This window comes from Leuciscus leuciscus, assembly GCF_965113295.1.
Source record: "Leuciscus leuciscus genome assembly, chromosome: 3".
NCBI lineage: Eukaryota > Metazoa > Chordata > Actinopteri > Cypriniformes > Leuciscidae > Leuciscus > Leuciscus leuciscus.
The window spans coordinates 326,993-350,301 of NC_138727.1; the positions used below are offsets into that span (position 1 = coordinate 326,993).

The 23,309-nt window shown below is 41.9% G+C and overlaps 1 protein-coding gene and 2 long non-coding RNA genes across 3 annotated transcripts in view; all 3 read left to right on the forward strand.

Annotated features, from left to right (window-relative positions):
* crfa4 (cytokine receptor family, class I receptor 4) overlaps positions 1-23,309 on the forward strand; it is a 41,203-nt gene that overhangs the window by 6,700 nt on the left and 11,194 nt on the right. Inside the window, exons 2-7 of the mRNA XM_082163846.1 lie at positions 9,864-9,965; positions 16,707-16,824; positions 16,906-17,075; positions 18,022-18,200; positions 19,876-20,029; positions 20,136-20,223. Of these exons, the coding sequence (XP_082019972.1) occupies positions 9,872-9,965; positions 16,707-16,824; positions 16,906-17,075; positions 18,022-18,200; positions 19,876-20,029; positions 20,136-20,223 (803 nt within the window). The 5' untranslated portion in view covers positions 9,864-9,871. The remainder of the gene's footprint in view (positions 1-9,863; positions 9,966-16,706; positions 16,825-16,905; positions 17,076-18,021; positions 18,201-19,875; positions 20,030-20,135; positions 20,224-23,309) is intronic.
* Positions 4,524-6,308, forward strand: LOC309495348. Its single transcript, XR_014204625.1, has 2 exons — positions 4,524-4,579; positions 4,647-6,308. It is a non-coding gene; the product is annotated as an uncharacterized lncRNA (long non-coding RNA).
* On the forward strand, positions 10,734-15,506 carry LOC309494553. The gene is made up of 3 exons (XR_014204353.1): positions 10,734-11,495; positions 11,549-12,181; positions 12,255-15,506. It is a non-coding gene; the product is annotated as an uncharacterized lncRNA (long non-coding RNA).

Consider the following 23,309-nt stretch of genomic DNA (forward strand, 5'->3'; position numbering starts at 1 on the left):
ATTAGTAAAAAAAAAAATATATATATATTTGTCTCTTAGTTTTAGAAGATATCCTTTTTTTTTAAAGAATATATTGAATCCCCAGTTTCGCATCATGCTCTATCTTTGAGATGGTATAGTTAGGACTTTAATCATACTGAAACATAGGATCAGATTATGCATATCATTCAAGAAATAGAATGAGACAAAAGTGTTTCAATCAAAGCTGAATCACAGATAGTGCCTGAAGACGAAGGCAGGGGCAGAGCCGAACCCCGGGGAGGTATGGGTCAGGGTTAGAGTGAGAGACCCCCGGGGAGGTATGGGTCAGGGTTAGAGTGAGAGACCCCCGGGGAGGTATGGGTCAGGGTTAGAGTGAGAGACCCCCGGGGAAGTATGGGTCAGGGTTAGAGCGAGAGACCCCCGGGGAGGTATGGGTCAGGGTTAGAGTGAGAGACCCCCGGGGAGGTATGGGTCAGGGTTAGAGTGAGAGACCCCCGGGGAAGTATGGGTCAGGGTTAGAGCGAGAGACCCCCGGGGAGGTATGGGTCAGGGTTAGAGTGAGAGACCCCCGGGGAGGTATGGGTCAGGGTTAGAGTGAGAGACCCCCGGGGAAGTATGGGTCAGGGTTAGAGCGAGAGACCCCCGGGGAGGTATGGGTCAGGGTTAGAGTGAGAGACCCCCGGGGAGGTATGGGTCAGGGTTAGAGCGAGAGACCCCCGGGGAGGTATGGGTCAGGGTTAGAGTGAGAGACCCCCGGGGAGGTATGGGTCAGGGTTAGAGTGAGAGACCCCCGGGGAAGTATGGGTCAGGGTTAGAGTGAGAGACCCCCGGGGAGGTATGGGTCAGGGTTAGAGTGAGAGAGAGAGACCCCCAGGGAGGTATGGGTCAGGGTTAGAGTGAGAGAGAGAGACCCCCAGGGAGGTGTGGGTCAGGGTTAGAGTGAGAGAGAGAGACCCCCAGGGAGGTATGGGTCAGGGTTAGAGTGAGAGTGAGAGACCCCCGTGGAGGTGTGGGTCAGGGCTAGAGTGAGAGAGAGAGTAATAAGTGACGTAACAATTGAGTCTTCCAGACAGATCTTACATTAAAGCTTTAATTATGACCGCCGCTAGCGTAGCTAGCCGGTCATATAGGGATTGTCAAAGTTTTTTTTTTTTTTTTTTCCCCGTCACCTTACTGAATTTTTCGTCAACGATACCAGGGACACCGAAGCACCGGGGAACATGAAATTTGGTGGGCATGTAGCCCCACTACACTTCTACGGAAAAATTTCGTTTGGTCCCCGGGGGCCACTCCCCCCCCCACGCTGGGCCCCCCCAAACCCAAAAAAATGCAGTTTTTCCTAAATAACTACCTGAACCGTGGCACCGAGGATGAAGAAATTTTTATGGTATGTTGGTCTACTAGACTTTTACGGAAAAATTTCGTTTGGTCCCCGGGGGCCACTTCCCCCCCCTGCGCTGGGGCCCCCATAAATTTTTCGTCAACGATACCAGGGACACCGAAACACCGGGGAACATGAAATTTGGTGGGCATGTAGCCCCACTAGACTTCTACGGAAAAATTTTGTTTGGTCCCCGGGGGCCACTCCCCCCCCCCCCCCCCCCCCCCGCGCTGGGCCCCCCCAAACCCCCAAAAATGCAGTTTTTCCTAAATAACTACCTGAACCGTGGCACCGAGGATGAAGAAATTTTTATGGCACATCAACCTAGCCCATAATCACTCATTTGTGATTTGCGCCCCTCCCATAAAAAATGAAAATGCAATATTATTCTGCTTTAATCGCCCCTATCTTCAGTGGAGATGTTCAGAACTGCACCATATTTCATGTGTATGATTAACTTGACAACCTCTGGGGGTATCCTCTGCTAAGTTTTGTAGAATTTCATCCATGGGGGGGTATAAAATAAATTCATTTATGTGCACATTTAGTGACTGTACACTCATCGGCCTGTAGATGGTGCTGTTGAGCGAAGGGTTGCTGGTTTAGGATGATACTGTCACACACACATGCAGGAATACAAACAAACGCAAGCATGCACACACACTGACATCCACACGCACAGACACACACCCATACACACACATACAAATCCACATGCACAGACACACACACACAAACACACACGCGCACACATGTACGCACACATACATACACGCACAGACACACACACACACACACACACACACACAGACACACACATACACAAATACACACACATACACACACACACACACACACATACTATTACTTTTTTTAGGTATATACATAAACACGCAATACAGCCAAATTACTCCACGTCATTTATTTTTGTGGAAAGCCAGTGCAGGCCTGAGCGGCGGTCATATTTTGTACCGCGATGCGGTACATCTAGTTTATATTATGAATCCAAATGTTGTGTGTTCCTCGCAATGGGTGTTTGTCACCAAACCTGTTATTTACCTCCGGATGGTTCAGATCATAAAACTCGTTTACCGTCGCCTTCATCAGACATTCTTGATCCGACAGGATGAATCACATTTAATTACGGCTCTCTTCTTCTCTCGCGTTGAACGAGTCTCGTGCCTCGAGGCGGAAAACCGTCAGATTTAATCATTTACAGTTGTGTTTTTAGTTTCTGTACAGCGTTTGGAAACGAACCTGCCGGTGTGTGAATCTGATGAAGATCGTGATGCTCAGCTCAATTTTAACCCCAAACAACAAAAATTCGTGAAAATAAAGCCTGTTTTTCTGAGCATTATTTGCATTGTGAGATTTATTCTTTTATTTCCATGAATTAAACATTTCTGTCCATCCATCCAGTTCACTTAAGAATCTTATAATCTATTGTCTATAAAGTATGATTGTCAGCATGAGACAAGTATTCACTACTTCAATGAGTTTATTATTTCTACCTTAAATTATTACATTGTTTAAATTAATCCATTTTTAGCTTACCGTGATTTGCATATGTACATTTCTGAAATGCATAACTTAGAGTCTTAGACAGTGACCTCTGATAACAGATCACTCTAAACTGTAACATGGACTCATGGATTTCTGTAAAAGCTGCTTTGAAATGATGTGTATTGTGGAAAGCGCTGTACATATAGCCTAAATGTGAATTGAATTGCATGAGTTGAGTGTGAGCCGTGGCTGCTGGTCGTGTCCTCAAGCACATGTGTGTGTTTAATGAGGGTTGATTCCCATGTCAGGGATTGGTCCAGTGACCCGAAGTTCAGAGATAATTAGACTCAGATCAGAAGCTTTAGAGTTCATGCAGTCAGAAGAAGAACGGCACTGAGACACTCGCGTGAAGCGTTATGATCTGAACTCACAATAATATCATATCAGTGGCATTTACAGTGTGTGTGTGTGTGCATCTGAAGATCGGTTCTCTGCTCATGCTTGTTTGACGGTAACATTAAACCACACGGGTGGTTTAATGGTAACATGTACGGGTGGTTTAACGGTAATGTGTTTTGGCAGAAACGTGTCCTCTAGAGAAGGATCTTCTGGAAACTGTGACGCACTCTTGGTTCTGTTGCTCTCTGGCAGTCAAGTCATCTTTATTTATACAGCGCTTTTTACAACACAGAGTGTTTCAAAGCAGCTTTACAGAGATAACAGGAAAATAATGCAACAGAGTTTGTTTCCAGAAGAAAATAGTGTCATAGTCCAGCTTAAGTAAGTTCAGTGATAGTTCATTTCTGTTGTAAAAAAAAAAAAAAATGGAAAAAAAAAATGGTGTCAATGCAGGAGATCAATAATATTGTTGAATATTAAATTAAATGTTAAATTAAATTTCCAGAAAAAAACGCTAAAAAGGTGAAAAAGGCAGTCACAGGTGAGGGTTAGTCAGGGTTAGTCAGTGTTAGTCAGGGTTAGTTAGGGTTAGTGTTAGTCAGGGTTAGTCAGTGTTAGTCAGTGTTAGTTAGGTTAGTCAGTGTTAGTTAGGGTTAGTCAGGGTTAGTTAGGGTTAGTCAGTGTTAGTCAGGGTTAGTCAGTGTTAGTCAGGGTTAGTTAGGGTTAGTCAGGGTTAGTTAGGGTTAGTTAGGGTTAGTCAGGGTTAGTCAGGGTTAGTTTATCCAGTGTTTATCAACATTGATTTGTCGTGTCACTAGAGGATAATGTACACACACTTTGATTCAGTGCGAACGGTTTCGGCTGCAGAAATGATGCTGTGTGTGTGTGTGTGTGTGTGTGTGTAAATGAAATGTGTTGGTTTGTCTCATGACCTTATAAGCAGCTTATTGATCAGCTAATTAACTGAGATCTGGACTGTAGACGTCCATCTGTCGACTGCCGTGACCCAACGAGATGCCCGATCTGGACACCTGACCCCGTTCCCGCTCAGATTAGGGACAGAAACCACAGAGAACAAATCGTCTGTAATCTTCATTCTTCATGGACGAGATGGAAGGAAACAAAGCGAGACAATCAGTGTCCGGTTGAACTGAAGTGGAAACATTTTTTATTCGATAAGAAATCATGAACGAAGATGGAAACACATTTACTGAATAAATCCCTTAATAAACCTCATGTGACTTTGCCTCAGCACAGGCTGTGATTGGATAACTGGAGTAACCAGCGGACCAATGGCGTCGCAGCATCTCTAATGTCGGTTTGGTGTTTCTGAAAGTGGAAGTGTGTGATCAGAATGATTTGGTGTAATTCCCTCCAGAAGCGTCACACACACACAGAGTGTGTTCCCGAACACCAGCATCCGAACGCCAGAGAACATGACAGCGTTTACTGTGTTTCGTCTGACGCTCGAGACACACTCGTTTATGATGGAGGGAGAAAGAGAAAGATCTTAGTTTTATTGCTGATATTTTACGCCAGGAAGTGATGATGTTGTTCTCTTGAACATGTGGGATGTAAACACTGCTTTATTTATATTTTATGCCATATTCAAATTTTGCGTGTAAGTTTAACTTGGATGTAAACATAACTAGTGATATTAAAAACAACCCATATTCATGATTTCATTTTCTTTTTATTCACTTCCACACTGTAAGAAAAACTATGTAGAAAAACGCAGATGTCCGGACATTTCCTACAACCCTACACACGGGTCACACACCTGTGGACAATCAACACGGAACATTCTGGATATTCTGTATATTTATGAATTTATTATTTGACTTATAAAAGTATTTTATGCATGTGATCATGGACCGATCCTGAATCCTAGATGTCTGGATTGATCAGGCAGGAATAAAGATGATCCGTCGAGCGTTTAATCCGTGACAATGGCGGCGGAGGCTAAATCTCCTATTCTTGCTGTTCTTTTTAAGCTCTTAAGCTCCTCCAGATATTGGAAAAGCTTCAGTACAAACGCATGTATGGAGCTTGGATAGAAATAAAGGCGTTTTTCACTTCTAAAGCTCTTCGTGTGTGTGTGGGTGGGGGGGGGGGGGGGGATTATTAAACAGGGTTGGAGTTTTTAGGGACACGGAAACAGAGTAAATGGACGATCACACATGAACTCTGATCATTCAGAACAATCACCGCTTTCATTAATGGACTTACTGGATTAAAGACTGCTTTTATAATGCATTCATGTCGTCATCTGCTTTTGTGTAACATTATTAGATCAAACTTCGGTCTTTCGAGGAAAAGAGCTTATAAGTGCAGTTACAGTCACTGAGCAAATGTTTCTTGTCCTGAATGGAGTTTGAGTTTAATCTTCTGGAAATATGGCTTTCTCCAGTCGACATGATCTGATTAAAAGCTCCTTTAATGTTAACAAATCTCTTAATTCATGTTCCATATTGTGAATGATTCATCAGTGGCTTTATTATAACGATAAGCTTGATTGTGTGTGTGATTTGTTGATGTTAGCTGTTGCAGATTGTCTAATATCATGCCAGTAGTTTTTTTTACAATAATAATAATAATGTAATACTGGTTAATGTCATGATTGGTTTGAGGAACTGAGGAGCTGCTCTTCATCAATACACTGCCCTATTATGCCGTTTCTGATATTCCCTGTCATGTGTGTAATAGAGCTGGTTGTGAATGTAAAAGGTTTGCAAAGGTCAAAGGTCAGATGAAGAGTTGTTGAAACGTCTGAAAACTGCAGTTATTATGTGTTTCTCAATGTCAAGGATACTTCCTTGGCAGGACTGGTCCTTCCAAGTCACTTCCTTCAGAGGCTAGGCGAGGCTCCTCTTTAGCATTCGGAGAGAACACGTTTTTCAACGGCTCTGGAACAGGCTAGCAAGTGCACGTCAGTGCGTCATTACGTCAGTGAGAATGAAAAACAGAGCGTTGCTATGGACGCAGTTCTGTTCACTCAGGCAATATAATCGTTTTTAAATCAATAAACTCCTTTTTAATCATATTGATTCTTTGACTGTCAAGTGTGTTTAAACAGTGCGGGTATATTTGACCCATAACATAATGGATGTAATTATTTTTTAAAACAATTGTTTGGTTACGTAAATATTGTATACTTACATTTGAAAGCATATTGCCCCGTTAACGCTCCGACTCCGTTAACGCTCCGACATTTAGAATTTTTTGAAAAAGATAGCAAAGCTGCGCGCATAGGATTGTGGGTGATTTGAGAGCGCGAAGGCTACACATATGCATCCTTTCCTGTATATGGGATATTTTTCAAACGAACGTCCTTGATTGAAATTCCGAGGATCCTCAACATTGGAACAGTCCTTCGACGGATGTCGATGACGTAGCATACTCGAAATTCTGGCTTCCGAGGATCCTTCCTTGACATTGAGAAACGGCTATTGTCTCCCAAAAGAAAGAATCGACTCTGAACTGAAACGAGTCGTCAGTAATTCCAGTCTTACATTTTACTAATTTGCATAATGCCCACCCATTGGCTGAACAGCGTCTCTTAGCCCCGCCCTCAAACACTGTAGTGTATCTGAGACTGGAAGAGTTTGGTTCGTGTTGTTCGTGTCGAGAAGACGCTGTTTTCTGAGATTGATACGGTAAACCCCACGCCATCGTTACTGTTCGTATCACTGTGATCAAGAGCTGAGATTCAGATATGATAATGAGCGTTTGCTTTCTGACCAATCACAGCAGAGCAGCTCTCAGAGAGGCGGAGCTTAGAGAGACTGAATCCTTGATGGAAGCATGTCAGACACTGAGAGGAAAGAGCTGATAGATAGACATTAGAATTTTGAATATTTGTTGAATTTTTAAAAAAAATGCATATTCGAATACAAAAACCGTGCATTAAAATGTCTGGTGTGTGGAGAGGCATGAGACATGATGATGACGTCACTGACGCGGTGTGTTTCTGTTAGCCTATCCAGTACAGCGAGTGCGGCTGCACTGCTAATGTGAAAAATGGCGGGAAAAGTCTCCGTGCTGACGAAACCCTCTCAGTTGGAGGCAAAAATCGTGCAATCGGTCAGAGCTGAGTGTGTGTGTGTGTGTGTGTGTGTGTGTGTGTGAGTGTGTGTGTTAGTGTGTGTGAGTGTGTGTGTTAGTGTGTGTGAGTGTGTGTGTTTGAGTGTGTGTGTGTGTGTGTGTGTGTGTGTGTGTGTGTGTGTGTGTGTGTGTGTGTGTGAGTGTGTGTGTTAGTGTGTGTGAGTGTGTGTGTGTGTGAGTGTGTGTGTGAGTGTGTGTGTTAGTGTGTGTGAGTGTGTGTGTTTGAGTGTGTGTGTGTGTGTGTCAGATCAAGAGCGTCTGGTGTGTGTGATGATCTATATGTAGATGTGGAGAGTAGAAGTGAGTGTTTCTGAATGTCAGTTTGCTGTTGTGTGTTCATGTAGTTCATTACGCTGTGTGTTGAAGTGTGTGTTCTCAGGTTACTGATGGACTTTTTTATGCACAGTTTTATGCACTATTGTAACCTCATTTTCCCTGCATGCACATTAAAGAAATTATATTTTATTTAAGAACAATTGTTTCAAAAGTTAATGCACTTTAAATAGTGAATGTCATTTCAATAGAAGATGCGATGCTTGATGTGGTTTATATTGCGCTCGCTTGCGCCCTCTTGTGGACATAGGAGACAATACAGCTCTTTTTCCAGCTCACTATTTCCGGCCCTTAATCTGCACGTTTACACACACCAGCCGACATTTGGTTTCACGAGCGACAACAGAGACCAGTTCTAACGCACTGATAAAGATCCAGCAAAGCCTGAAACTGTTCTGTGGTTGAGCACAGACGAGCACTGAACACTATTGACCAGAACATGTCACCGCTGTCTTATAAACACCTCAGGAACTGTGGACACTTGTGGAGAAGTTAAACATGATGATGAGATGATCAATGTAACTCCACAACAACTACAGAAATGTCTCCACTAACATTCAGAAACTCTTCCTGAGTCTCTCCGTAAGGCTGCACTCGCTACTGGTTATTCTGGGATTCTGGATGAGTGAGATTGGAGTGTTTTGTTATTGCCGGAGAATCTGAAGCTCGTGTAAAGACTCCGCCCTCTTCTGAACGGAGGCGGAGCTAAAGCTCACTTGCATTTAAAGGGACACACACTAAAACGGCGAGTTTTTGCTCCACCCAAAATGGGGCAAATTTGACAAGCTGTAATAAATGATCTGGTATTTTGAGCTGATATTTCACACACACATTCTGGGGACACCAGAGATTTATATTACATCTTGTGAAAAGGGTCATATGTCACCTTTAACATAAATTATTACATGGCTTGGCTGAATTCAAATGTAGAATGCGGTGTGTTATTTCTTGATATCAGACGCTGCGAAGTATAACACACCGTTGCCATGAAAAACAGAGCGTTGCTATGGACGTGGAACGGACTATTTTCTTTAGCGGAAGCAATACAATCGTTTTTTAAATCAATAAACTCCTTTTTAAATAAATAATTTGTGTCAAATTATTTATTTATTTTGTAGGTAGCCATGTAATAAGCGGGATAATGTATTGCGAGGTGGTTGTTCAGGCTCCGCTTTGCATCGGGGTCCCGTTCAGCCTGTCGGGGGTGTTATTCGCTATAACAACCGCCTCGCTATACATTATCCCTTACGTATTGCCTTTAGAATTCAATTAATTCTAATATTAATATTAATAACTAATATTTAAGAAAGAAATTCGAATTTAGCTTTTCAGTCATTTTGACAGCTCTAGTTCAGAGAAGAGCTGGTGCTGCCGTGGAGATTATGAGGAAATTACAGTGTTTTTGAGCTTGGATGCGTGTGGTAGGAGCCTTAAAACAGCAGGACAGGCACTTTCAGTGATTTTTTTAAATGTGCCTTGTGTGTTAATGTGTGTTTATGTGTGTTTATGTGTGTTAATGTGTGTGGCTACAGGCGACGGACGACTGTGTCCTGCGATGCGTCTCATGACTCAAACCATGAGAGATGTGCGTGTGTGTGTGTGTGTGTGTGTGTGTGTGTGTGCTGCAGGGCTCTGGTCTCCAGCTTGTGATGCTGTGTGTGTGTGTGTGTGTGTGTGTGTGTGTGTGTGTGTGTGTGTGTGTGTGTGTGTGTGTGTGTGTGTGTGTGTGTGTGTGTGTCTCAGTGTTTCTCAGTGAAGCGTGTATCTGACGTGTGTGTGTGTGTGTGTGTGTGTTCTGCAGGGCTTGTGATGCTGTGTGTGTGTGTGTGTGTGTGTGTGTGTGTGTGTGTGTGTGTGTGTGTGTGTGTGTGTGTGTGTGTGTGTGTCTCAGTGTTTCTCAGTGAAGCGTGTATCTGACGTGTGTGTGTGTGTGTGTGTGTGTGTGTTCTGCAGGGCTTGTGATGCTGTGTGTGTGTGTGTGTGTGTGTGTGTGTGTGTGTGTCTCAGTGTTTCTCAGTGAAGCGTGTATCTGACATGTGTGTGTGTTCTGCAGGGCTTGTGATGCTGTGTGTGTGTGTGTGTGTGTGTGTGTGTGTGTGTGTCTCAGTGTTTCTCAGTGAAGCGTGTATCTGACGTGTGTGTGTGTGTGTGTGTTCTGCAGGGCTCGTGATGCTGTGTGTTCTTCTGCTGGTTCTGCACTGGACGCTGGTCTCCTCGGCTTTGAGTTCATCCACTCGCGCATCTAGCGCCACCCTGCAGGAGGGTGAGTGAAGCGCAACACACACACACACACACACACACACACACACATGAGTGAAGCACAACACACACACACACACACACACACACGAGTGAAGCGCAACACACACACACACACACACACACGAGTGAAGCGCAAAACACACACACACACACACACACGAGTGAAGCGCAACACACACACACACACACACACACACGAGTGAAGCGCAAAACACACACACACACACACACACGAGTGAAGCGCAACATACACACACACACACACACACACACACACACGAGTGAAGCACAACACACAACACACACACACACACACACACACACGAGTGAAGCACAACACACAACACACACACACATACACACACACGAGTGAAGCGCAACTCTCACACACACACACACACACACACACACACACACACACACACACACACACACACACACACGAGTGAAGCGCAACATACACACACACACACACACACACACACACACACACACACACACACACATACACACACACGAGTGAAGCGCAAAACACACACACACACACACACACGAGTGAAGCGCAACATACACACACACACACACACACACACACACACGAGTGAAGCACAACACACAACACACACACACACACACACACGAGTGAAGCACAACACACAACACACACACACATACACACACACACACACACACACACACGAGTGAAGCGCAACATACACACACACACACACACGAGTGAAGCGCAACTCTCACACACACACACACACACACACACACACACACACACACACACACACACGAGTGAAGCGCAACATACACACACACACACACACGAGTGAAGCGCAACTCTCACACACACACACACACACACACACACACACACACACACACACACACACACGAGTGAAGCGCAACATACACACACACACACACACACACACACACACACACACACACACACACATACACACACACGAGTGAAGCGCAACTCACACAATTCCACGAAGAGTCGAAACAAGCAAGATGTGTCAAAAGAGCTCGTTAGCTCCGCCCACTGAATATATATATACATATTTTGCAATAAAAATATATTGTTTTTCATTCCTTTATTCTGTTTGCAATGCTTCATGGGATTGTAGTTCTTTCCCTCACTAAAGCTGTTCAGTTCACAGTCTTATACGTCTGTATTTTTGTCCAAATTTAACTTGTCTTTTTTTTTTTGCTTCAAATCAAACACAAATCTGTAGTGTTGCAGCTGATCGGATCTGGTGATGAGCTCACTGCACTCGTCTTAAATAAATCATTCATGTTTACATGCGCCGTCTGTCCTGAATTATAGATTCTGATGTTCACGAGGCAGAAACCCAACGCATGCTCCAGGCGTGAAGCAGTGCATGATGGGAAGCTGTTAGAGTCGATTAGTTTGGCAGTTTAGTTCGAGAATTATGGAGAAAATGTGGATGAAGATGGTTTTCTGACTGTAACGAGCAGTAGTGTGTGTGTGTGTGTGTGTGTGTGTGTGTGTGTGTGTGTGTGTGTGTGTGTGTGTGTGTGTGTGTGTGTGTGTGTGTGTGTGTTGGGTAGGGTTAGTGTAAGTCAAGTCAAGTCACCTTTATTTATACAGCGCTTTTTACAACACAGATTGTATCAAAGCAGATTCACAGTGATAACATGAAAATAATACAACAAAGTTTGTTTCTAGAAGAAAATAGCGTCATCGTCCACCTTAAGGCAGATCAATAATATTGTTGAATATTAAATGTCCCAAACTAAGCAAGCCAAAAGCCAAGGCAACAGTGGCAAGGAACCAAAATGAGAAATAAACCTTGTGAGAAACCAGACTCAGTCTCAGTTCTCCTCTGGCCAACGAGCGGACAGTGTGTGATTATGATTCAGGCAGCATTACAGGTCAGAGGTCAGATTGGATCGGAACATTCCGAATATTATCCAGTTCCTCTAGTTGGAAGTCGGAGTCACGCCGGTATGGAGATGAGTTTGTTGAGGATCGGCACTGATCGGCCTCATCGACACAACAGCATCGGGCCTAACCTAACCCTAATCCAGACCAATCTGATGGCTGTGGTGTGGATGAGGCCTTCACAGGGCTGATGAGGCGTGGATGAGGCCTTCACAGGGCTGATGAGGTGTGGATGAGGCCTTCACAGGGCTGATGAGGCTGGCACTTCAGGGATGCGTTGTGGACGTGTTCAGGCGCAGGTCCTCCATCTGATCTGGAGACGGCCCGGATCCGACTGACTACATCATGTGTTGTGGACGTGTTCAGGCGCAGGTCCTCCATCTGATCTGGAGACGGCCCGGATCCGACTGACTACAGTATTCCTCAGAATAAACTGAAAGAATAACATTAGCATAGATGCCATTCTTCTTATGATGTAACGAGTACATCGGGTGTTATATGAAGTGCTTTGTAAGTAATCAGCAATATTGTAAAATGTATACGATGTTTAATAGGGAGCCAATGCAGTGTTGACAGAACAGGGCTAATATGGTCATACTTCCTGGTTCTGGTAAGAACTCTGCGTTTTGAACCAGCTGTAGTTTGTTTATTAAGCGTGCAGGGCAAAGACCCAGTAGAGCATTACAATAATCTAGCCTTGAGGTCATGAACGCATTAACTAACTGTTCTGCATTTGTCAATGAGAGCATATGACGTAATTTAGATATATTTTAAAGATGCAAGAATGCGGTTTTACAGATACTAGACATGTGGCTTTCAAATGAAAGATTGATATCAAAGAGCTCACCCAGGTTCCTCACCGACGACGAAGACTTGACAGAGCAGCCATCAAGTGTTAGACAGTATTCTGGGTTATTACGTGAGGAATTTTTTTGTCCAATAATTAGAATCTCTGTTTTTTCAGAGTTTAGTAGTAGGAAATTACTAGTCATCCAGTTTTTATATCAGCTATGCATTCCGTTAGTTTTGTGAATTGGTAAGTTTCGTCAGGGTGTGAAGAAATATAGAGCTGAGTATCATCAGCATAACAGTGAAAACTAATGCCATGCTTCCTAATGATATCTCCCAAGGGTAGCATGTACTCTGTGTGTGTGTGTGTGTGTGTGTGTGTGTGTGTGTGTGTGTGTGTGTGTGTGTGTGTGTGTGTGTGTGTGTGTGTGTGTGTGTGTGTGTGTGAGGGTAGCATGTACAGAGTGTGTGTGTGAGTGTGAGTGTGTGTGTAGCGTGTACAGAGTGAACAGCAGCGGTCCTAGTACTGAGCCTTGTGGTACTCCACACTGAACTTGTGATCGATAAGACATCTCTTCATTTACTGCTACAAACTGATAACGGTCAGATAAGTATGATTTAAACCATGCTAGTGCAATTCCACTAATGCCAACATCATTTTCGAGTCTATTTAAAAGAATGTTGTGGTCAATAGTATGAAATGCAGCACTAAGATCGAGTAACACTAATAGAGAGATACAACCACGATCGGATGATAAGAGCAGATCATGTGTGACTCTAATGAGAGCAGTCTCAGTACTATGGTACGGTCTAAATCCTGACTGGAAATCCTCCAGATATCATTTCTTTCTAAGAAGGAACATAGTTGTGAGGATACCGCCTTTTCTAGTGTCTTTGACAGAAAAGGTAGATTCGAGATCGGCCTGTAATTGACTAATTCTGTACGATCAAGTTGCGTTTTTTAACAAGTGGTTTAATCATAGCCAGCTTAAAGGTTTTTGGTACGTATCCTAGAGACAAAGATGAATTAATGATAGTAAGAAGAGGATCTGTGACCTCTGGAAGCATCTCTTTCAGTAGCTTAGTCGGTAGGTATAGGGTCTAACATACGTTTTGTCGATTTAGATGATTTAACGAGTTTAACAAAAAGCACCATCACTTCAAAAAAATTATATTTGAAATTAGACTTCTGAGAATATACAGTCTATGTATTAACTATTACGTCTATGGAGAGTCCCCATTAGATAGCTAACGTGTGTGTGTGTGTGTGTGTGTGTGTGTGTGTGTGTGTGTGTGTGTGTGTGTGTGTGTGTGTGTGTGTGTGTGTGCCAGGGTGTGTTCGTGCATGTGTGTGTGTGTGTGTGTGTGACGGCTGTGTCTTTGTTTATACGAGGAGAAGCAGGTTTTTCCAGTTTGGGATTGAGTGTAAGAGTGAAGGATCATGTGATGGTTTCTGCTTAAAGACCCAAACTAACTCTGTGAATGTTCTTCAACACACACTTTATATTCAACATGTTGTCGGACTGTAGATCCTTCATGTAGTGAGCTCACTTGTTCAGTGAGATTTGAGCAGAAAAGGTTTTAGAATACGTAATGTAAGACATCTTGTATAATATTAACTGTTGTTTTGTTTGGTATGAAGAACTCCTCAGATGTTGACATTCTCTTCTTCTGCTCCGGAGGATCATGTTTGTCCCGGATCTCGTTCCTCAAGACACACCCGGATTATTCCAGGAATCTCTGACGGGTTTCCGACGAACAAATGCACAAACGTCACTCTAAACTTATTACAGTTGTGTTCAGATTGCACTGGTTCCACTGGTTGTCGTCACTGAACTACGTGAACTAACAAGGAACAGCTGTATTTTTATTAACTAACATTAACAAAGATTAATAAATGCTGGAACAAATGTATTGCTCATTGATAGTTAATGCAGAAACTAATGGGACTTTATTGTAAAGTGTTCATCTATTTGTAAATCTACACAAACCTGTATTTAATTTGTTTGTGGCTCTTTGTGAAGCTTGAAAGAGATTGCTGGTAGCAGAACAATAAGTTGAGATCATATTTCTCAGAGACTCGATCCGCTCGGGTTGATCTTTCACGCGTGACGTCAGATCCTCAACATTACACATGCAGCGTTTGTGTTGAATATGTCCTTGAATATTGTCAGCTGTTGAATGAAAGCGAATGAATGAAAGCATGAAAACCTGCACAGACCCCGTGACGCTGAACATCAGAAAAACTCACAAAACATCGGAAATCACAACAGACTAATCTTATTTTATGGAAATCTTGAATCGGAATAAGTTCCTCTTGCAGCATCTCTTCTCTGATGACGAGGGCGGGGCTATAATCTGTCACTCACATGAGATCAGCCAATAACAAACCAATAATAATAAATCAAGCCACGCCCACATGTGTTCTTGTTCCAGAAGCGTTTCACTCGGATAAACGACACAATAGAGGAGAAAAGACCAGCACGACTTCCCTTTCATGCCCAGTTGAAGATTACTGGTTTAGATCTGAAGTGGGTGCCCACGGTGACCTGACCACTGTTGCCCATGGCGACGCTGATGACTGTAACTGTATGTAATGAACCAGTGAAGAATCTCCTGCTGAACAGCTCAAGATGTTGGTCGCACAAACGAATTAATATTTAGATGATATATGGTGGAGTCACAGACTGATTCATAATGCGAGTTAAAGCTGCAGTCGGCAAGTCTGGCAGATTGGGTCGATTAGCCAAAATTTTTAATGTTTACAACTCTCATGCCCCTTCCCACTACCAGCGAGCACCCTCCCATCGAGGTCGTGCTCGTCAGTGCGTCACTGTGCGTGTGTACCAGATTTTCTGTGAACGCGTCCGTCTCTTCAGCATCGATCAACACCATGGACTCGGAGTGTGTGTGTGTGTGTGTGTGAGAGAGAGTGTGTAAGGTGTGTAATCTGTGTCATGAGGGCTTCATAACTTGTGTTTGAGTCCAATACTATTTATTCTGCTTCATAAAACTGTGCCTCAGTTTCTGTTTGTATTTGCTTAACCATAGTTTGTACCTGAAGGGTGAGCTAAACCTGACAAATATATATTCTTAGTTGTTGTTTATGCATTATGCATAAATATTGTATTAATTTCATGTTTTTGTGTCTGTCCTGTTACTGTCCACTGTAACAGCTTCTCAAATGATTCTGTATGAACTTTATAAACTTTGCTGAACCTTTAAGCCGGTTTTAACTGCTTTATGACTCGCTCACAACACACTCTTTGTGTCCGTGTTTTGTAGGAATGCGTAGCGGCTAAATCAGATTAGCATAGCTGCTAGCATTAGCCCACAAGTCATAATCTCAAACAGATGGAAATGCCTTTGAAAACTGCTTAATGGAGTGTGTTGTGTTGTTGTGTTTAGCTTGAAGCTGTGTAATGACTGAGTTAGTATCAGATGATGAACACGCGCTTCAGATGAAGAGAGATGAGCAAATGTGTTCATGTTCAGGCAGGATGTATGAATGTGGCTGTCAATCAAACTCACATTCGGCTGTGTCTCCGCCCACTATCAGCTGGGGTTCCAATATGAGTAGAAAGATCTTAAATGATTGCATAACCATATATATATATATACACACTATATTGCCAAAAGTTTTGGGATGCCTGGCTTTACATGCACATGATAATCCCATCCTGATCCGTAGGGTTTGATATGGAGTTGGCCACCCTTTGAAAGAACTCCCATTCTTTCACAAATGTGTGTAGAAGCGTCTGCATGCCTAGCGCTTGATTACACAACTGTGGCCATGGAAGTGATTAGAACACCTGAATTCAATGATTTGCAGGGGTGTCCCAATATATAGTGCATACATAATAATCGCTAATAATAAACCGAATGCTATCGTGCGCTATATATCACTCTGATGTAGAAATCGTTATTGGTGTAAACAGGCCTTAAGTGTAAGACAGCTTCAGTGTTCATTCTGAAAGTGCTTCCTGTACTTGAGATCATCAGTCGTGTGTGTGTGTGTGTGTGTGTGTGTTTCAGATGGCACCAGGCCGTTCATTCACCACTGCCGATCGCCCAACATGGAGGACTTCACCTGCTGGTGGCGTCCCATCGAGGGGCAGGACAACATCTCCTACACGCTTCTGTACAGCATGGGGTGAGATCCCGTCAGATGATTGGTTCATATAGAGCGTCATCATGAGTCATGTGTAGTGATGTGGTCATGTGATCTCCGCAGTGATGGCGCTCCTCAGGACTGTCCCGACTACACCAGCGGCGGCAACAACAGCTGCTTCTTCGACACCAAACACACGCAGGTCTGGCAGATCTACTGCATGGCAGTGACGGCTCACACGGGCTCGGGCCCGCGGACCTCGCAGAGACACTGCCTGGACGTGGCCGATATAGGTGGGAAACATCACGTCCTCACACGCATTACATTCCTCTCAGTTCTCCGGTCGACACTGAGGAGTGTGTGTTTATCCTGCAAATAACATCTCTTTATTACCATTTACCCACTTAATCTTTAATAACATCCATGAAATCTTTCCATTGCACTAAAGTATCTTAAGATTATTATAATGTTCTTCACACTAAGAGACATTTTTTTTTTTATTAACTCTTTCCCCACCAGCATCTTTGATCATGTTCACAAAACCAGAATATTTTGCCGTATAAATATCTGAACATGCAATATATCAAAAGAAAGAAGCTTTTATTCCAGCTTCATTCATTAAATTTTATCAACACTTGAATGTGGGCATGATCACTGATTACAATTGGATCAATTATGTTATCTGATATCTTAGCAATTAGCGAGTTACTGATAATAAATAGGTCGATTCTTGATTGAATGTTGGGTAAGTTTCATCAAAAAGCTGAGAAAATTGTGTTTTTGTCAAAGTCTTCGTCCGGATGGGATTCAGAACTTTTTTGATGCTGTTTAAAGTTTGATGATCGCGTTATAATGTGCGTCAGCAATGCTTCTGCTTCTTCTTCGCCTGTGTTTTAATCTGGAGATTCTGTACTCTTTCAGAAGATGTGTAATAGCGCCCCCTACCGTATAACAGTGAAAACACGGATCGCTGGAAAATTCAGTCAATGGCAGGGAAAGAGTTAAGAACTGTTAACTGAAAGGATCTTTGGGAAACCAAAAATGGTTCTTCTATGGCATCGCTTTGAAAAACCCCTTTGAAACCTTTATTTTTAAAGGCTGATTTGCAGCCTAACCTCAGAGTTTCACAGCTTGTCAATCTGCTAGTATAGTTGTTTCAAAGCAGCTTCACGGTAATAAAGAGGTAGATATGAAAACAGGTTTCTCATTAATCGTGATCTGGTGTGTTTGCGTCTGCAGTGCAGACCGACCCGCCCTTTAACCTGTCCTACATCATGCTGAACGAGAGTCACTGTGAATCCTGCCGCTCCATCATGCTGTCCTGGATGTTCCCGATCGCGACTCAGGTGCGTGAGGGATGGATCACGCTGGTCTACGAGCTGCGCTACAGAAACCTCGCTCAGCCCGACGTATGGAAGGTACAACCTTCGCTTTTAGGCCAACAACTGGGAACACTGTACAATACAGGAGCACCATTATGCACATAAATCATCATAATCCTCATCAATTAGGCATCAATCGAAAGCTTAAACACTCATTAAATTCATCCTCTGAAAATGGATTTGAAATTGGACGTTGTGTTACCATGGAATCGGTACTTTAAATCCTTTTAGCGGCTTGGCTAGACATATAGCTTTGATTTTATAGCAATTTTAGAGGCCAGATTATTTAGTAAATTCTTAGTTCTTAAAGGGTCTTGAAACCCCCCTCTATCAGCTCAAGTCTAGCTCACAATCTTTTTGAAAAATGCAACTTAAATGGGCGTGGTGGCTGTGAGAAGAAGGGAGGGGAGTGGGTGTGGTGTGGCACGGCAGGGGAGAAGAGACTGTCATCACCAGTGGCCCATGCATATCGACTGTCACTAAAAATCAGTGGTAAAACGTGAGGAAATGCTAGATTTCTTTATAGCTGGCAAAGTTAAAGTCTAATGAAATACACTGACACCTTATTTTTGTCCTTTCAAAAGTAACTGAATGCCCTGCTATATATATATAGCCTACTACAGTAATCATAATTGTATTTAAAACATATAAATGTACATGTATATGTATAATTATGTCATTATAAAATATATATTTGTTTATATACACACTATAAATGCATATATTTGAAAATAATAAATTTTCCGCTTAAAAAAAACTAAAACGTTCCGTACACAGCCTGGATCTACGCGCCCCCTAAACCCAGATAATAAAGATGGATAGTGACATAGAAATTTGCACAAATTAAGCATACGTTCCATACAATTGAGGTATTATCGAAATATCTAAATTTGAATAACGAGTGATTATTTAACAAAAGGCAAGTAAAACGGTCAGGGTTACGTTTTAGACACACACACACACACACACACACACACACACACACACACACACACCTCTGAAGCGATAGAAAAGTCCTCGGGACCGCATCACTCGCAAGACGAAACCTGCATTGGTGTACAAGGCCGAAGTCCACCATTCTCCAGTTGAATGGTTGCTACACACACACACAGTTTAGATGTGTCCGTGGTTGATGGCAGCATCACAGGGAAAGATGCACTGGAACTTTTGCACCACGAAAACAAACGCGCGTCCCATCATTGCCTCTCTCATCTACTACGCGATATCACAGTTTGACATGTCTGTCATTGGACAGATCCACGTGGTGTCATGAATAATTAAGAGCAAGTGTCTTCTCATTGGATAAGAAAACTCAGTACATGAATAATTATGAGACACCGATGAGTCATCAAAGTACTATAGTGGTCTGCCACGTCACAGCCTGTGACATGGATACGATGAAGATTTTAAACCCGGAAGATGAAAATAGCGGAAAAAAACTAAAATTTAACCATTTTCCCCCTACTATTAAATCTAACAGATGCTAATATTGTCTTCAATGGTGTTCAACACACACACCTCTGTTAAAATAGGGTTTCATGACCCTTTAATGAATCATACATTAACTCATAATTATCTGTGCATTATTTAAGTGTAAATTAATGCATGTTAGTGCAGCCGTATTGTAAAGTGTTCCACAATAATTCTAGAAATGTTTATGAGAGAAAGGCCTCTTTGAGTAAGGTTTAGGATGTGTGGTGTGTGTCCACAGGTGAAGGAGCGTTTGCGGGAGACTCATGTTGACTTGTTGGGTCTGCCGGTGGGAACATACGAGTTCATGGTCCGGTGCCGCTCCAAAAACAGCAAACTCTGGAGCGCATGGAGCGAGTCCATCAACATCAGCGTCATCGGCAAAACTCTGTCCGGTACACACACACACACACACACACACAGGCATTGACCCGTCTGTCACGTCTGAAGGTTGAGCTCATGCTCTAAACATCTGTCTGTCTGTCTGTGTGTGTGTGTCAGATCGCTTGTTGGTCTTCATTCTGCTGACCAGCCTCGGCATCATGGCCTTCCTCATCGTCGGTTTTGGGTTTATTCCACGAGGAAAGAGGTCAGTGACCTCTTTATATGAAAAAAAAAAAAAGGTAGTTACTATCTTTCAATTCTGACTTTATTTCTTGTAATTGGTATGGCTGTCATAACAACTCTCGCAGCGTTTGGGATGGTAATGAATATGATAATGTTGATATGTTTGGTCCTGGTGGAATAGATCTGCTACGCTGCTGCTGCCAATACACACACGACACGCTGCTGTACAATATAACACATGAAATACCCGGATCTACACAGGTGGAGCTGGGAAAGTGGGGAGTTTCTGAAAGTGCGCTGCTGCAGTTATTTACACTCCTGAGACCCAGAAAAAAAAAGTTTTTGGAATTTAGTTTTTTTCCATGTCATCACACTGTTTAGAGCACAATAAACAAATGGTAAAAAAAACATTTTTGAAAAAAAATATTTTTTTCATATGTTATGCTCTGTCCTCTGTAGTGGACGCCAGGACTAAGTTGTTTAAAAAATGACAAGAAATTATATGTATAGGCAAAACCAATGGGATTTTTTTTTTCAATCACCAATAAATGTTGGGGTTTCAGGATTTTTTCAACCAAAATTGTATAAAGATTATTCTCAACTATGTTATGAAAGAAATAACGGAATGAATTGATACACCATTTTACTTTATGCAATATGTGGGTAAAATGGCCGTAAATTAATATTCCCATTCAATGCAATGCATCTATACACTGTATCTAATTTGCACATTAAAGTGTTCTTGGAGCAACATTTAATGAAAAAAGAAGTGTAATAATTGGAGTAATAATTGGCAACATTTTAATAATAATATCTAATATTTCATAGGAATATTGATGTATAATTTATTTCCATATTCACTTGTTGTGTCTCCCAGAATGCCTGATAAACATGATGTAAGTCCTGATGTCCTTTACAGTGGACACGTTTGAAATCAATGCCCTGTTCAGGAACAGAAAGTCATTTTTTTATTTGAAACCCCTTAACATTTTCCTGAGATGTTGTTTTATGAAATACAATTTGAAAAGTAGTCCAATTTAAATTATAATTACAATATATTATCATATTTCCATAAGAATGCTACATTTGATCACTAAATTAATGTCAGACATTTTTAAAGACCAAGGAGAAGTTGTTTTCATGGTGAAACCTCCAAACATTTGATATATCTGAAAAGCCCTGAATGTGCTCTTTACAGGACACACAGGTTGTGTCATGTGTCATGTGACATGTATGATGTCAGAGAAATTCACAAAAAAATATTAAAGCTGCAAGCAGCATTTATCGGGGTTCAAGCAGTTAAGGCCTTTAAGGCCTTTAAGCACACAAGTATCAAAAGACATTAAGTTTTATTTAGCAAGCATTTAACAACTGCCATCATAGATGAAAAAGTCAATTTACAGCCAATACAGGCAGTGTACCATAGGAAATATATGGTTTTAAAGCGTTTTTACAGTTATAGCACCTTTTTGCCTGAGTCTTCTTATAGTCTTGCCTGATCTCCACCACTTATATTAGTAGTACTCAAAGTGTGCCCATATATATGTGTCAGATTTGTTGTAAATATGTAATTTTGATAAGGAGTTTAGACAATTATATTCAGTGGCGTAACGAGCCAACACCGGATCCTTAAGTGTGATTAACAAGGCGGGCCCCTTGATGACGCAATTGATGACATTGATGACGCAATGTCCACGAGTAGGCTACCATGAATAGGGCAGGATATGATCATACACAGCATATAAGAGATGAGATGACTAACAAAATCAGGAGTAGCCTACGCTCACCAAAAACAAAAAAAAAAAACAACAAAAAAAAACACTGGTGACAGCGCACCATAACACATTGTTAGGCCTAGGTCCAAATACATAAAAAAGATGCTCTCTTAAATTATAGCGGGATTTTCCGAGCTTTCCTTTGTGCAACTGCAAAGTTGTCGATTAGATTAAGATTGTGCGCACAGGCATTCTCAATTGACCCTTCGCAGGGAGTTTTGATTGACAGGCGATCTGACTAATCATAATCCGCCATTTTGTCCAACAAAGCAATCAGGAGAGTTACTAGATTAACATTGGAGGATTTAAATTTGAAAAACAAAGTGTACTGATGTCTTAGCACTTTAAAACAACATTCCTTTTATGTTCATTCATGTTTATTTTAATGCTATAAATTAACTAGAAGGAAGAGATGATCAGTTCACAAGCAGCTTTAACTGAGCCTCGAGTCTACAGCGATCTGTCAGACACATTAAAGAGTCACAAAACGGTATTTATTGTTTAAATGTCTCTAAAAAATGACTTTTCTCTGATCCGCAATGTATTTTTCACTGCGTGAGAACTTGGTGTGGTGTGAGAGTGGCGTCGCTTGTCAGACATAGCAACAGTAACTAAAGTGGGCGGGTCTTTGCGAACGGTCATTGACAGTATGGACGGGGATTCGCCAGTCCCAATTCAAAACAAATTTCATCACAATCCATCATTGTTCGTTTCAAACATGTGAGAGCATCAAAATGATCCATGGGTGAAATTGACTGGATTTAATTTATTTTTTTGTCAGTTCCTATCATAATTTTAACATTTTGCCGTTATTGTTTAGCTATTTACTAGGGGTGTAACGATTCGTTTTAACAACGATTCGATTCGTATCGCGATTCGTGGTTGTCGATACGATTCAAGGACGATATTGGATCATTTAGAACGATCCGATCCGAAACGATTCAGTGACTTGAGATCGATTCAGTGACTTTTTTGCCAAAAATTCTTGTAAGGGAATCAGGTATAAGGAATAAAGTAGGACTGCACGATTATGACAAAAATTATAACTGTCGATTATTCCCTTGAATTTGTAATTGTGATTATTAATTACGATTATCACAACATTGAATGATGTTTTGAATAGTTTAGCCATGGGACCCACATTTCCCCATGGTCATCAAGCCGCGACCCACCTTTTTAGGAATTATATAAGCCTATTATAATACATTTGTTTACACAAAAATTGTTGACTCACAAGTTATGTCCCCCTTTACTTAACATACAAAATAAAATTGTAAGAATATTTCAAATACTGATAAACAGTAGGCACTGCGAGGTTAAGCTATATAGCAGT